The sequence below is a fragment of the Hoplias malabaricus genome, chromosome 2 (assembly GCF_029633855.1).
Source record: "Hoplias malabaricus isolate fHopMal1 chromosome 2, fHopMal1.hap1, whole genome shotgun sequence".
Lineage (NCBI taxonomy): Eukaryota > Metazoa > Chordata > Actinopteri > Characiformes > Erythrinidae > Hoplias > Hoplias malabaricus.
Window position 1 is genome coordinate 38,715,191 of NC_089801.1, and position 15,900 is coordinate 38,731,090.

Here is a 15,900-nt window from a genome sequence, read left to right on the forward strand (position 1 = left end):
TATATTAGCAATTAATTGAAAACACTAACAAAAAATGGTCTAAAAGTGCTTTGGAAAAAATCTGGTTCCATTCATTTCCATTACACGTTAATAATATAATCATAAACACTGACTAAAATAAACAATGATGTACTTTCAGGGGCGGCATGGTGGCGCAGCAGCAGGATCAGCACAGCTTCAGGGACCTGGAGGTTGTGGGTTTGTGTCCCACTCCAGGTCTGTGAGGAGTTTGGTGTGTTCTCCCCGTGTCTGCGTGGGTTTCCTCCAGGTGCTTCGGTTTCCTCCCCCAGTCCAAAAACACACGTTGGTAGATGGATTGACGACTTAAAAGGTGTGAGTGTGTGAGTGAATGTGTGAGCATGTGTCGCCCTGTGAGGGACTGGTGCCCCCTCCAGGGTGTATTCCTGCCTTGCGCCCAATGATTCCAGGTAGGCTCCAGCCCCACTGCGACCCTGAATTGGATAAGTGGTTTCAGACAATTAATGAATGAATGAATGAATGAATGAATGTACTTTCATTAAAATAAAATCTTACAAATTTCAGACTGTTATCAGACTGCAGTACATAGACAGACAGTGGTCTACAGGGGATAGCAGTGTGCATTAAGTACACTGATAGTAGACTATTGTATGCAGAATGATAATAGAGTACAGTAAACAGACTGATAGAATATTACAATACACAGAATAATAAACTACAGTATGTACTGTGCTGTATAATGATCTACAGTATATAGACTGATAGAAAAACTAAAGAAAGCAGACGGAGAGCAGAATGCTGTAAGTACGTGTAATAGACTACAGCATGTAGACTGACAATAGAATGCAGTAAGCACAATAATAATAGTAGTCTACAGTATGTACACTCTCAGAAAAAGGTATTGTACATGTACATTGTATAGTCACTTCTTAAAGGTACATTACATTCTCTTCTTCAGAAAGAGAGGTGAGTATTTGTACATTTTCTATAATGTTCCCTAACTAAAGGTACTGAACATGTCCCTTAGATGGTACCACCACAGTGACAGATTTTCTGAGAGTGTAGCCTGAGAACAGACTACAGGAAGCAGACTGACTATACTATTGTGTACATAATATGTAGTCTGATAGTAAAATACAGCAACAAAGCCTTAGCCGTTTCAGTACAAATCAAATGTATATCAAAATGTAACACAGCTCACACGCTGGCAAATCATACCTCATGGTAAACGTCAGTTGTTTAACAATGCAGTGCTCTGGCATTTACCAGGTGTCCACTTAAAAACCCTAAAAACTCACCCTATATGGGCTAGAAATGGTTTTGAAAGCCACATGAAAAGAGGCTCTCCCTATGTTACCTAGAACTGAATCGCATACAATCAGTGAACAGAAGAATGATATTATTACTAACATTATAACATTGTATGTGTTAAATTAAATATACCGTAAATTTAGCTCCTTAAACAGTTTAGTTCTTACAAATAAATGTTATTTGTCACATATTCACTGGAGCAGATTCTAACTGCTGCTGTAATCATTTCACAGATATTCAGGGGTGCTTTCGAACAGAATGTTTACCACAAAGATTTTGGAAGAACATTTCTCTGAAAGGTTTTTAGAGAACCTAGATTTCTTCTTCTTATGGTCTGCAGCAGAGGTGCTGCTAGAAATCTTGGGTCCATTGAAAGATGCCACCCCCAAATCCCCCTACTATTAAAATAATATTAATAGTCCTAAAATGGCACCTTGTCACTGCCAGGCCCTTAGAAATTTCTTAACTTTTTCCTCATTGGTGGCGCCCCTGGTCTGCAGAGGTCTAGGTCTAAGGGGTAATGGTTTTGGAACCTGTAAAGTTTTATAAATGTGCAACTCTGTAGAAATCATTAATAAAATAATACTGTGGAAATTATGAAAAACTGAGAAACTGTTTACCGCTCTGTGCTGTTATCTTTACCTTTATCTTACCTTTGTTTACAAACAAATTGCAACAACATTGTTGAGGAAAGCGTTGACAATGTGATACGTTTTAGCTAAACACTTTAACAGAACAAATATGCACACTCTCAGTTCAGACAATGCTCCTCTCTGCATATAGAACTCTCCAGAACGTTTCTTTTATTTCTCCACTGTCATTTTACTGCTTTTGCTCGGTTCTCTTATTTTGCTGCTTTCCTTTTTGCCGTTTTTGCCTGGTTCTCTTATTTCTCATTTTTGCAGTTTTACCTGTTTTCGTGCATTTCGCCTAGATGAAAGACTAACTGGCAGAAGCAGTGATTTGAATGTGCTATTCATGTGTTCATGCTCTGCATGAACTCTCTCTCTGAGTTCCAGTGTCCAGCTGCGTTGAATTCAGTATAGACCTTAGATTATAATTCAGGGCTGGAGCTGTAGGCTCTGCTCGGGATGTACTATTATTTACAGCCTGTCTCGTGCACAGCGGGGATTAGCGCGTGAGCCGTTTCTGGATCACAAACCTCTGCCGCGTCTCGTGGAACCTATCCGAACTAAATCTCGTGCCAAAACAGCCCCAGCGGTTATGCACGGCCTAGAGCTCTCAGGTTCTGTAGCGAGCTTACGACACCCGCATGCATGGACTGGTGTGTGTGTGTGCGTGTGTTTGTGTGTGTGTGTGTGTGTGTGTGAGAGAGAGAGAGAGAGAGAGAGAGAGAGAGAGAGAGAGAGAGAGATAGAAAGAGATTGTGTATGTGTGAGCATGTGTGTGTCAGTGAAGGAGGGGGATGGGGGTCTTATTACGGGGGTCTCTTGCGCTCTGCTGCTGCTTCCCCACAGACTCCGTCATCATGTCCCGCGCACAGGCGCGCTCTCGCGCAGTCTACGGACACGCTGTTCCGCAGCGTTAAAAACACGGCACAACACAGCATGCATATGCGCCTGTCTTTGTGTGTGTGTGTGTGTGTGTGTGTGTGATTATTAGTGTGTGTATGTGTTGTATCTATATGTGTGTGTGTATTGCATGTATGAAGTCATCTAAAACGTGAAGCACCACTGAGGTCACCGTTTTCTTGAACACTTCTAACACACACACACACACACACAGCCTACACATATACACACAAGCACGCACACACCTCCTCGCGTGCAGCAGCGCTCAACATCACATACTCCCCACAGAGCGAGATCAATACACCACGCGTCTTGATGATATCTACCCCAGCAAGGCCCTTATAATAACCCCCTCGTCCAAAAATAGTACCCCCACAGCCCCCCCTACCTTTCATCCACTCCAGCACCTGCCTCGGGCTCCATTTGCTGATGGGCTCCATCACCAGCGCCATGGCCGCGCGCGCACAGAATCCTCACGGATCATCCGACTCTCGGTGGGGGTAGTTAGATGGTGGGGGGTGGGGGGTTGCGAGGAGGGGCAGTAAGGAGAGGCGGCTATTCACAGCTATTTGCCCCTCACGGTCCGAGTCAGAAAAGAAACACGTGCGGCTCCGTTACGGCGCGTCCCGCGGAAGGACTGCGACGGAGAGTCACGCACGCGCGCGCGCAAAGCTCTGCTCAGCCCCGCCCCCTCCAGCGTGCGCGCGCGCGCACACACACACACACACACACACACACACACTTTCTCTCTGTCTATGTTAAAGGGAAAGAAGCTGAAGCACCCCTACCACACACACACACACACACACACACACACACATCGCTGCAGTATGGCGCCTGACATCCATGAATGAGACTCTATGCACTTTACACATAAACATGTGTATACACAGGCACACACACACACACACATAATATTTACGCATCTTTTGTGTCTATTTCCTTTGCTCACTAGCACCACATTCTTTCAGACCCACAGTGCTTTGCTGTTCTACCCACAGGCTTCATCTTAAGTTAAAACAACTTATTATCAACAAGCAAGATAAATCACAGATCATTCACAGGATAGAACCCCCTGCCAGGTGAAGTAACACTAATGATCTGGTTACAGCACCCCCTGTTGAGGGTGTGGGTGGGGTGTATATCGGCAGCAAGTGAACGGTCAGATTTTGGATTTCCCGGTGTGCAGGGGTCACTGACTCAAAGCGAACAGAGAAAAGATGAGCAGTAAGTGGTGACAGGGTCCTGGGTGCCTGAGTGACCACACTGACCCCCTCACTCCCACCCCTTAACCATCAGTGAGACTCGGTCTCCGCTCAGCACTCGAGTCAGGACTAAAATCTCCCCTGTTTCTCTTTCATCTGTCACTCTCTCTGCCCCCCCCCCCCCCCCCGCCACCCATGCTGTAGTGTTCCAGGTTGAGCTTACGTCACCGCTGCCCATTATTCACACACAACAGACAAAAAATCTTTGAAAAGCAGGTCACACCAGAGAGAGAGGGAGAGATGCTGGAAAGAGGGAAGAGAAGTGGTAAGAGCATGGGGTGGAAGTGGAAATGGTAATGATATATAAAAGCAAGGATAGAAAGACAAAAGAAGAAAACAGGAAAAAAATGAGAGTGGAAGCCAGAAAGAAAAAGAAACAAAAAATAGAGACTGAAGAATAGGGCGATACATTGGAAAAAGGCAGGGAGTGAGAGAAAGGAAAAAGAGAAAGAAAAGAAAAACAAGGTGGGTGTACAAAAAGTGAGAGGGAAGAAAAGGAAGAAAGAAAGGATAGAAAAATGACACGAGAGAGAAGAAACAGAGGGGAACGAGAAAGAGTAAAACTGAGAGAGAGATGAAGAGGTGTAAATGGAAGAGCTTGTTTAGGAAAAAAGCTCTGTCTTCTCATCATGTTCACTGTGACACTAAAAAACATGTTTGGAGAGGTACTGGCCACTGGGATCATTCCAAGGAGCCTGTGTGTGTTTGTTTGTGTGTGTGTGTGTGTGTGTGTGTGTGTGTGTGTGTGTTTGTTTGTCAGCAGCTCCATCTGGTGTTATGTCTGATTTCATACTGAAAGGCTAAAGCGCTATTTAGTTGCCCACTGAGTGGTTACAAGGGTGTGAAGTAGCCTCTGGCACTGGTCGCATTCTCTGTGTGCAGTTAATCCCTTCCACAGTCACCACACAGTGCAATAGTACACAGAAGTGATCACTTCTGGCCAAGATGCAGTGTTGCTAGCCCAGGGTCACTGTGGAGCAGTTCCTGAACATGAGTGAGTATGAACTGTATGTGATCGAGCGAGTAAATGAGTGGACCAGTTCCATTTGTCCATGTTGCAAAATTGATGTGGCTCACATGGAAGGATAGAGACTGTCAACAGGTGTGAGTATGTGAGTGACAGGGTGAGGGAGGGCGTGAATGGCTATTTTAAACAGTCCACGGGTGTGAGTGACTGGGTGAGTGTGTCAAAATGTTCACAGGTGTGAATGTGTGAATGAATGGGTGTGTGTGTAAAACTGTCCATAGTTGGGAGTGTGTAAATGACTGGGTGAGTGTATCAAACTGTCCACTGGTGTGAGTCTGTAACGTTGTCCATATGTGTGAGTGTGTGAGTGACTAGGTGAGTGTGTGAATGTGTCCATAGTTTTGAGGTGAGTGTGAGTGTGTGAATTTAATTGAATATAAAAAAAAAATAATGTCTACGTTGATTGAAAATATGACAAATGAATCAAACTTTTCTCACAGGTTTCACACCCAACGTCCATTATGGATTAACCTACACACTATGTGCGCGCCCTCCCCCTGTGACGTCAGCCATGACACAGTAGCCCCCACCACACTGGGACTAGACACAATCACTGGGTCATCGGGCAGACAGATCTGAATATGGGTGCTGAATCATTTTAAATAAGAAACTCGCTTCCTCGCTTAAAGGTGTAAATCCTATTCTTAACTGTTTGTTGATGAGCCGATGGGCTGTTGTGGCATGTGCATGTTGTGAATTATCATACAAGTTAAAAGCAACTTTTTCTTAATTTCTATGTCTCCTTGCTTCTTGGTGATAGTGAGATTCCACATCAATCTCAAACGAGATGAAGAGAGAGAGAGAGAGAGAGAGAGAGATGACATTGACAATATGGCATAACCTTATATAGTGACATTGAATGCAGTTCCAGTTTTGACCAGCAGAATTTTTTTGTTTGTGCGCAGTACCTAAGCTTGGCCACCAAGTGGCAGTACTAATCAAACATACAGCATACAAACATTTATTCATACATAAATGTAAGTCCAAATTTATTAATACCCATGACCAATGTTGATTCATAGCTGTATTTCATTTGACCATCATGACTCTCCAGGCTGTAAAAGAGATAATCAGGCGACAAAAGTGAGATGTTTATCGTGAATTTAATTTATTTCATACCTTTTCACTAAAATGAGATGTTCAGATTTACCCATATAACCATTCTGGGCTTTAATTTCTTCCACAGATGCTTTATGAGATGTATTGTTTTGTGTCACCCATATCTGACCACTTTGGCTCCATGTTTCAGATCATTGTGTTGTTGAAATGTCCAATGCTGCCTAAAGCTAAATTCTTATGCAGACTGCCTGAGGGGTTTTTTCCTCCTGAATTTTGATCTTGCTCTTGTTTCTCATGAGATTGTTTGCCTGGCTAACTGGCTGGTAAAAGAAAAAAAATTAACATTGAATTGGGGGTGGTTTTCTTGGGGTTAAATTCTTCTCTTTTCTTTCACTAAATGAAATGAATGAAATCCACATCCTCATATAGGTCAAATAAATATTCACTATAAATGAAAGTGTGACATTCTTGGCCACAGTCTGAAGATAAATACAAATATTTAGCTTACAAACAAATTAAAGGTCATAAATTATAAAAATGATACCATTTTATATTGTTGTTCATTCATTCATTGTCTGAAGCCGCTTATCCAGTTCAGGGTCGCAGTGGGTCTGGAGCCTACCTGGAATCACTGGGCGCAAGGTGGGAACACACCCTGGAGGGGTGCCAGTCCTTCGCAAGGTGGCACACACTCACACATTCAAACCTATGGACACTTTTGACCACACCAACCAATGTATGTTTTTGAACCATGGGAGGAAACCAGAGCACTAGGCTCTGCACGCAGACACGGGGAGAACACACCAAACTCCTCACACACAGTCACCTAGAGTGGGACTTGAACCCACAACCTCCAGGTCCCTGGAGCTATGTGACTGCGACACTACCCGCTCCGCTAGCGCACCGACTCCTTATAAACATTGTCATTAGATATTTTTTCTTTTATTTCTTTTTTTCCCCCTTTTATTGTTTTTTGACTCTACAGGTTACTGAAATAAATGCTTAATTTTTTACTATGTGCTAAGCTCTGTTTTAATTTTGTCCTGGTCTCCGCCTTAGTCCCCACTTTGTTATCAGTGTCTCCAACTGTGTCTCCTTTGTTGTCCTCCCCTCTCATTATCCTTCCCAGGTGTTTCAGTGTTGTTGTTGGTGGACATTTCATATCCTTGTTCTTAGTCTTCTGTTTGTTCTATGTACTTCAAGTTCCCGGTGTTCTCAATGTGTATTCTGTTTATCTTTCTGTCTGCTCCTGTCACATTTCCCACGTTTTCGTATATGTTCTGTGTGTTAGCCCTAGCTCTGTTTGTTTATCCTTAACTCTGTTTGTTTGGCCCTAGCTCTATGTGTTATCATTAGCTCCTTATCTTAGTCCTAGCTTTGTGTTTAGTCTTAGTTTACTGTTTAACCTTGTAACTCTGTTTTAGTTTCCCTTTCTAACTCTTTGGTTAGATTTAGTTTAATATGACCCAGGTTTATTCATTCTAGTCTTTTAGTATTTAGCCCCGTTTAGTTAATCCCTTGTTTATTTCAGTTTTAGTTATGTATGTTGTTGCTCGTGTCTTTTTTCTATATTAAGCTTAGGTCCCAGGTTTCCTTTCTCTAGCTGTGTTTTTCTGTTTAGTTCTCTATTTAGTCTCATCTCTTGTAACTGCTTTGGTCATTAGTTCTGTCTTGTTTAGTTATTCTGTTTGTAAATAAATTGTTACTTTGCATTTGCCTCCACCCACCGTTACAATATCTTATACCCTTAGATTTTGTTGATATGGTGGCAAAGTTCAGAATTAAATAAGCAACCCTTGTGGAAAAGCAGCTAAATTTTACTTCATTTTATTTTAAACATGAATGTATGGAAGTGCTAAAGTATGTCATTACTCGACACAGTCCTGTCATGTCACTGTGACTTGGTTCCTCTTCTTCTGAAGCAGCAGACTATGATTAAATAGGGCATGGCTCAAACGTAAATGTAAATTAAGACAGAACTGGAGGAAAAAAAAGAAGAAAAAAAACTAACTTTTTTTTATTTAACAATGTTTATTTAAAAATGCTCCACAAACCCATTGCTCCTGTCAGTTCAGTGAAAAGGAAGACAAAGCAGCAAGGTATTATGTATTTGAACCAATGAGGTGTGTGTGTGTGTGTGTGTGTGTGTATAAACAAGGAACACATCACAAGTGCAATATTAATGATTACTGAGGCCTACATCTATAATAAATTAATACATGTGACTGACTTAGTGGGGACAATGTAATAAGTTATGGGAACAACATAATGCATAGGAACAACTTAAGGAGCAAGAATTAGTTTGGGGATCACTTAAGCATTGGAACTGACATGTGAGGGAAGGCTTTAATAAGGTATGAGAATGAACTAATGTGTAGCAACAACTGAAGGCATGAGAATGACTTAATAAGGAATGACTTAAGGAGTGTGAATGCCTTAAATCATTTACATGTCTACACTGATGTTGAAAGGATGTCAACAGCAGGGCTCTATACACAACGGGAAAGTATATGCAGGTGCCTTCCAAAACCTAGACCAGTATAGGTAGTGTTCAAGCCTAAATCAGGCAATCAAAACAGAGCTCATTTACATGCATCAGCCTTAAAGGCGGAGTAACAACAGCAGGTTTAATCTTAAGAGATAAATAGAGGCTGAATGCAAAAATGAATGATGACCATACAAATGTCACACATAAGAGGATCTCTGGGAAAAATAAAGCATATTTAGCATATTTTTAATATACTGATCTAAGGCTGTTTTTGTGTGTGTTCTGAAGGGTACGAAATCCGCAGCACAGGTGAACTAAAGTGAGAAGTGGCTGGGGCAGAGCAGGTGCTTAGGTATCGTACACTGATGTGGGAGGAGCTTAACCCCTGACCGGCCTTACGCTCATCAGATGAGCTCAGATTGGCAGGGACTAGCACTGGGACAACGCTATCAGTTAGTGAGGACGAGGCACAGCGAGCCAAGCTGTCCTGCATGTGCTGGCGGTAAACCTCCATCAGTTGAGTCTCCAGAAAGCCATTTAGCATTGAGTTGGTGAGCCTGGGCTCTGAACCTGGGCCTTGCATGCTCTCTATCACCAGGTAACCTTTGTCTGTTTTGGATGTAGGTTCCTTGTCCGGTCCATCCTCCTCAAAGGCATCCAGGGAGCTGAGATCCTGTGACTGCAGAAAAGGACCCTGGGATGGGGAGATGAGGAGTGCTGGGTGGTGAGGACCCCTCAGCGTGTCCCCTGCCAACTGGAGGTCAGGGTAAGCTTTACAGAAACTGGGACAGCTCCCAGAACTGCAGGGCTTCAGGTCATCTACATTGCAGCTGGGAATGGTAAGGGCTGTGCTGTGCGTCAGAGTCCGGCAATACACAGGCTTCTCTTGGCCCGCAAGCCAAGTAACTAGCAAGGAAAATGCGGAAAATATATATACTACATAATAGTTCAATACTGAGCATCTTGCAGTGGTGTTTACAGAAAAAGAACAGTGTTGGAAATGTACAAGAAGCAACAATTAATTAAAACAATCTGTGTGCACCTTAAAGCAACACTAGGTAGTATTTTCAATATAAAATTACAGATTAAAAATTTTTGTGATGCTCCGCTGAGCTGTAATAGGGAGAACAGAACATCTGTGTTTGCTACTCCAGGCACTGTAAAACTGCACTATGTAGCTGGAGGGGGGCAACACCCCCCCTGATTTCAGGACAGTGCTGTAATAGTGAATTACACTCTGCAGCTCTAGCGGGAACCCAGTAGAATAAATACCAACCCATACCTAGTGTTGTTTTAACTTAAACTTAGCCCATTTCATGTAACTACCGTGAAAGTAATGTGCAGCGGGGGTTAAACAGGTAGTTGAAGATCTGTAGTGGACTAGTCATGAAAGTGTGCTTTCAAAAGATGTTTTGATACATGTTTACAGATGCTTGTTGTATTTTGTTATATATGTGTTTTGATATGGCATACTAATAATTTAATTTTAGCCATGTATTTATAAAACTTCAGTTCCCAGAATGCTCACCTTGCAGGGCCCGGGGTGTCAGGGGTGATTCTGAGGTCAGCTGGGTAATGGTGGTTTCAGGTGGAGAAATGGTGTGTGAGTGTGTGTACTGTTCCCTGAGGGTGATGTGTTCAGGGGCTTCCTGTGTATACTGCAAAACGTGGAGGAATGCTTCACCAAGCATGATGATGATAACCTACAGCACAACAGAGAGAGAGAGAGAGAGAGAGAGAGAGAGAGAGTTCGAAATGTCTGCTCATTTGTGTGGAGGCCTTTTTTAATTAACTGTTTATTTTTAATTTTAAGAACAGACACACTGCCAAATACAGTTGAAATTATGTAATAAACAATGAGGTTACTGATCACAGCCAGCATGTGCGCAATCATACACAGACGCAAACACACACACACACACACACACACACACACACTAACAAAGAAACTATCGTTAATGTTACAAAATATAGTAATTGAGTCAGGTGCATTTCAGTGAAATACAGTGACTTGTCAGATTTACTTGATAAGTGTTAGCTGTTCAACATATTTCCCCATGGCTTCTGGAATTTTCTTTTTGCATATGTATTATTATTATTATTATTAGTAGTAGTAGTAGTAGTAGTATATGCTTAATGCTAATTGGTCTAATATGCTAACATTTATTAATAATTTTTTCTTTTACTCTTTTTACTAATTCTTTGGCCCAGTAGTACATGCTAACGTTACATGTTTAGCCATTTTAGGCAACTTTCCCAATGCTAACTGGAGACACGTGCTAGCAATAGGCTAAAGCAAAAGGAAATGGCTTGCTACCACTACATTTTTTTTGTATTAGCTACCACCCTGCTGCAAAATCCAGCTCAAGACCAGCTTTTGCTGGTAGATGGCTTTGGATGGTCTAAGCTGGTCTTTGATGGTCAAAGTGGTTGAAAAGGTGGTCATCAGGCAAAAACATACCCTATGCTGGTAAACTAGCTGGTTAACAAGCTCTTGACCAGCATAGCCTTTTTTCAGTCATATGCTCAGTCTTGCTGGTCATGTTGGTCGATCACTTTGGTGATGCTGGTTATGATGGCCAACCAGTCTGGTCAAGCTTGGTCTTACTGGTTGTTCAGGTTTTTCATGCTTGTAGACAAGCCATTAAACTCAAACAAAAACATATGCTGGTCAAGAGCTAAGCTGGTCAACAAGCTTAACCAGCTTGAAAAGCTTGAGCTGGCTAGACATTTTTTTTCAGCAGGGTAAATGGGAAATCTGATAAATTAGATTTTTCCCAATGATAACCAATACTGGGAATATTTCATGATATGTTCTACTATAAGCTACCCAAATACAAATTAGTTTTGCTATTTCACAGCTTTACAGAGGCTATAGGTACAATCTACACTATTTTAGCAGTTTGCCAAAACCAAAAGCTAATCTGCAGGGTATAAGCTAGCTCTACATTATTTGCATTAGCTGAGTGGAAAAACTATTTCTCTGCTGAACTATTCTTTAAGCCCAGTCACAATGATAACATCTAGATCTGGTGCAACTGTGTAAATAAGTGGACCACATTTCACTGGTTGCACACACCACATATACAGAAAACTAATTCCCATCTTGTCGCATCTCTGTGATTTTTTTTATTTGCTAGAAGGAAATGTGTTTGAAGCTTACTTTTGTATGACTTTACACACCAGTCAGAAATAACTGTCCCCAGGAAGACAGAAGAACAAAAAGTGGTTAATATATATATATATATATATATATATATATATATATATATAAACATTTACACAGGAAATAGTTTGGTAATGCTGCATTCGGGTGCTCAGAGGATATAGGTGGTTAAGTAGTACGTGCAATGTTTGAGTGCTTGGCTTAAGATCTGCCCACATATACAACAAATAGTGATTTATCATTAAATAACAACTAAATGCTTTTTGAATCATAACTCTGATCATAATATTTTGCACTTATCTACATAAAACATACAAAATGCAATGATTCAAATGCATATTTTTTTCAGGGGTAGAGGTAAAATGTTGTGATATACGTCATATTGCATAAACTTGTGTATCATCTAGAGTTTACCAGTGGTAAGTATGACTTTGTCTGCTATTCGGATGCAATTTACAAGTGGGAAAATTGGTAACAACACTCAAAAGCCGCATTATCTAATGTATCCAAGTTGATTCTCTAGTCACATGGACTCTGAGCCTGGCTCAATATTAAATACATTCATTTATTTTAAAGGACAAGACTTGAAATAGGTGTAAATATTTTGCATGTAGTTTACACTAAGCTAATTAGTGCAAAAAAGATTCCATTACTAATTATCTGCATTAGCCTGTTAGATAGAGACTAAAGAATATAATTTTGGAAAGTATGTGTTTGAAAATTTTATTTTAAACTTATCAGACACTGCAAACCTAAAATAGATTAAGTGCTGCAAAACCAAACCAACCACTCATGATGACATTACTCACAAAGATTTTGGGCACAGGCTTAAAGCAATAAATTACTACAGTAATAATGAAATTATAATAAAAATTACAATTAGGAGTCCAGCATTTTGTACTTGGATCTCTATATATAATCTTCTAATATACTAACAGGCACATAATAAACATCCTGTCACATGGCAAAACATGTATGAAGAAAGGATTATATAAAGTTGTTTTTTCATTTTTTCATTTTTAAAATGAATAAGATCATTCTTATCTCCTTTTTTGTCAAATATTTTCAAACAAAAAACTCTATTGTACAGATACATTCATTTCAGCTCAGTTGTGATTACATTTGCTAATTAACCCAAAGGGCATCCTATGACTTCCCAGGAATGTCTTTAAGTTCCTTAATTCCTGTATACATTACAATTTCAGTGTCTACTGCAAAATAAATAAATAAATTTAATAAAATAAAGACAAAAACAATGGTGACATCTGGCATCTGGTAATAATTACAAAACATTTCTTCTTAGTTTACTAAGAAATCAATGCCCAAGAAGCCCAAACCTTAACAGGTCCATGGCTCTTAATTTGACCATCAGTGTATAGATGCTTGCTGTTAACTACATGCTGCTTTGGGTATAATGCATCCGTTTGGTTCGTAGGGTGTGCACGTCCTCAGAAAACAATCGCTACACATTTGCAAGGTTCAGCACACGCTTAAATGGTAGGGGGCAGTGCAGGTGATCAACAGAATTGCATTGGCATAAAGTCTTTTTTAATAAAGCTGTGTCAGAGACAAATCTGCAATTACCCACATCTTCCTCTGGTCTGCCCTCAAGTGACAAGGACATAGGCAAATATATGAACAGTTTTCATTTATATGTGTGTATATGTATATGAGTGCAGTTCATATGTGCACTTCACAACATTTTGTATATGAATGCATGACCTAACAGCTAGTATATTTCTACCCTTATTGGGATAAATACAAAATTGTGTAGCTTGGTACCTGATTATGCAAGAAAACCATGCAGCAATCCATCTCTTTAAAATGTATTTACGTTACACAGTTGTACCTTATGGAACATTATAAAGGGTACAAATGTTTGTCGTGTTTGACAACATTCTGTTCAGTAATATTATTTTGTGACATCATCATGGATTTAAATGTTCCCAAAATCATTATAACGTAGAGTTTATTGTGATATTGCACACTAACAATCATTGTTACAATGGTTTTGACAATATTCTGCATTCATGAAACAGCCATGAACTAATTCTAGCACCACTTGATCAATTTAAAGATCAATCAGCCAAATGTCTGGGGACAAACTATAGCTACAGTAAGACAATACTCGGGGAGCCACGCTGTCAATATTTGTTATAAAATAACAAGTGAGCCAAGCAACATTTTGTCCATGCCCATGTACACACAGTGGAATTTAAACCATAAATGGACACAGATGTACAGAATTCTGAATGGAGAGCGAAAAAGAAAATGTCATACATACCCACTTTGGTTCTAAACGTATACTCCCACAAAATAATCCTCCTTCTAATTATTTTCGTTTGATTCAATTCAATTCAGTCTTCATTTTTTTCATTCATTCAGTTTCTACACTGTCTACTTACTGTCTATCTCTCAACACAACTTTAAGCTCTTGACACCATTTAACAAATATACGTATTCTCTGCTTTTAACACTTCCCTGCTCAAACCAGTGTAGATAAAGAGGAAGTGCAAGCAGATTGGCCATACACAAACACATTCAGACAGGCACACACCATGTTCTTATAGTGTCCAAAGCAGAACTGAGAAAAAGGAAGGCCTCATTCACATACATACTCTTATACACACACACCTCAGTCTCTGAAAACCACACTCCCATCTGCAGCAGAGCAGAACAAAAGAGAGATGCTTTATTTAGAGGAAAATGCACATCTAAATAGGAAAAAAAGCTATAAACCCATCTTATATTTATCTTTATCTCATTTGAACATTGTAGATATAGTAAGTAAGGAAACATTTTGATGACTCTCGTTCAAAACTATTTTTTAATCCTAGAAATTATATTTTCAGTTATCCTGTCCCAGACAGTGAGCATATTTCAGTCCACTGACATAAAAATGTTGGCACACCACTGACTGTAGACCACTGCTCAGATTACTGTCCTGTGTATAGATTATAACTACTTTTAATCACCTCGAGCAGATTTTAAATTCACAGAGACTTTTATTCTAGAAAACAACCTAATACAAATATTACCAGCAAAAATGTTAACACTGTGCTGAATTAAAATTATTTACTAATCTAATTTATAAAGACTAAAAAAGAACCTAATGAAAGAAAAATTTGTAAATTGGACAGTGCATGGAAAAATGATCAAATGTGGCATTTTCTTTAAAATTCTGTTTAATCACCGGTGGTCTGCCCAGAAAACACTGTGCAAAACGCCAGTGGACCTCTAACTTTGTCCTCAGTGAAACAACCATATAGTCTGCCATCTCCTTGCTAGACGTCCTGTCTAAAACATCATAAATGCTGGACTGAGGCAATATTCAGAGGAAGGAAGGCACTGTGTTGTGGCTGAACTAGATGTTTGTATAAAATTTTGCATGCTAGGTACCTCAGTTTGGCTGATTCTTGAAGGCCTTGTAGATTAATCTTTGCTGCCTACATTTCACAAAATCCTGGGTGTCAGCACAGTCAGCAGTACACAAGTAGTGCCAGCTGCAGGAATGTAGTTGACCCAGCTAAGTTTCTGTACAAATGTAAGTTCATAAAATTCATCTTAATATATTATTGCCATCTGCTATTTCCAAATGTTCTGGCTAGCAAATGTGGGATTGGTATTGCTACCTTCAAAATGTGTCTCAAATGGAATTTGAGGGCAGGTTCTTATCAAAATTCTGCTTACAGCACTGCCTAAGGTTAGCAAGAGGTTATTAATTAATTTAAGAAATAAATATTTTGATATTTTGGAGGAATTCTACTTTGACATTCTAAAATAAGTCTTTAGTTTAAGTTTTTAGTTTTGCAGAAAAATGTCCAGTTTCAGAATGAAATGTTTTTCTAGAGTTGTGCTAAGTTCCATTTGTTTGCATTAATGTCATAAGGTGGCCTTAAGTCAACTTTTTCTTGTTTGACATTTCAATGAGTGTTAAGCAATTGAATATTGTATTGTAACTTGTACAAATATACTGCAGTATGAAGAATGTGACTTAAAAATGGTACATTTCGCAATAGCATTGAGCAGAATAAGTGCCTTCTGTGCAAGAGAAAACCTGTTGATATATGGAA

At 39.9% G+C, this 15,900-nt stretch overlaps 1 protein-coding gene across 1 annotated transcript; it reads right to left on the bottom strand.

Moving 5' to 3' along the window:
• Positions 1-8,223: 8,223 nt before the first annotated feature.
• si:dkey-237j10.2 (uncharacterized protein LOC568721 homolog) lies at positions 8,224-14,308 on the bottom strand. The gene is made up of 3 exons (XM_066662132.1): positions 14,112-14,308; positions 10,190-10,364; positions 8,224-9,567 (listed from the first exon to the last, which is right to left on the bottom strand). The coding sequence occupies exons 2-3, from the start codon at positions 10,350-10,352 to the stop codon at positions 8,921-8,923; spliced, it is 810 nt and encodes a 269-aa protein (XP_066518229.1). The 5' UTR covers positions 10,353-10,364; positions 14,112-14,308; the 3' UTR covers positions 8,224-8,920.
• Positions 14,309-15,900: the final 1,592 nt, after the last annotated feature.

Excerpts from the sequence above, each read along its gene's own strand:
- si:dkey-237j10.2 (XM_066662132.1), bottom strand. The coding sequence starts at position 10,352 with ATGCTTGGTGAAGCATTCCTCCACGTTTTGCAGTATACACAGGAAGCC. Across the intron at positions 9,568-10,189 it reads GACACCCCGGGCCCTGCAAG|TTACTTGGCTTGCGGGCCAA; the intron begins GTGAGCATTCTG and ends TTTCCTTGCTAG.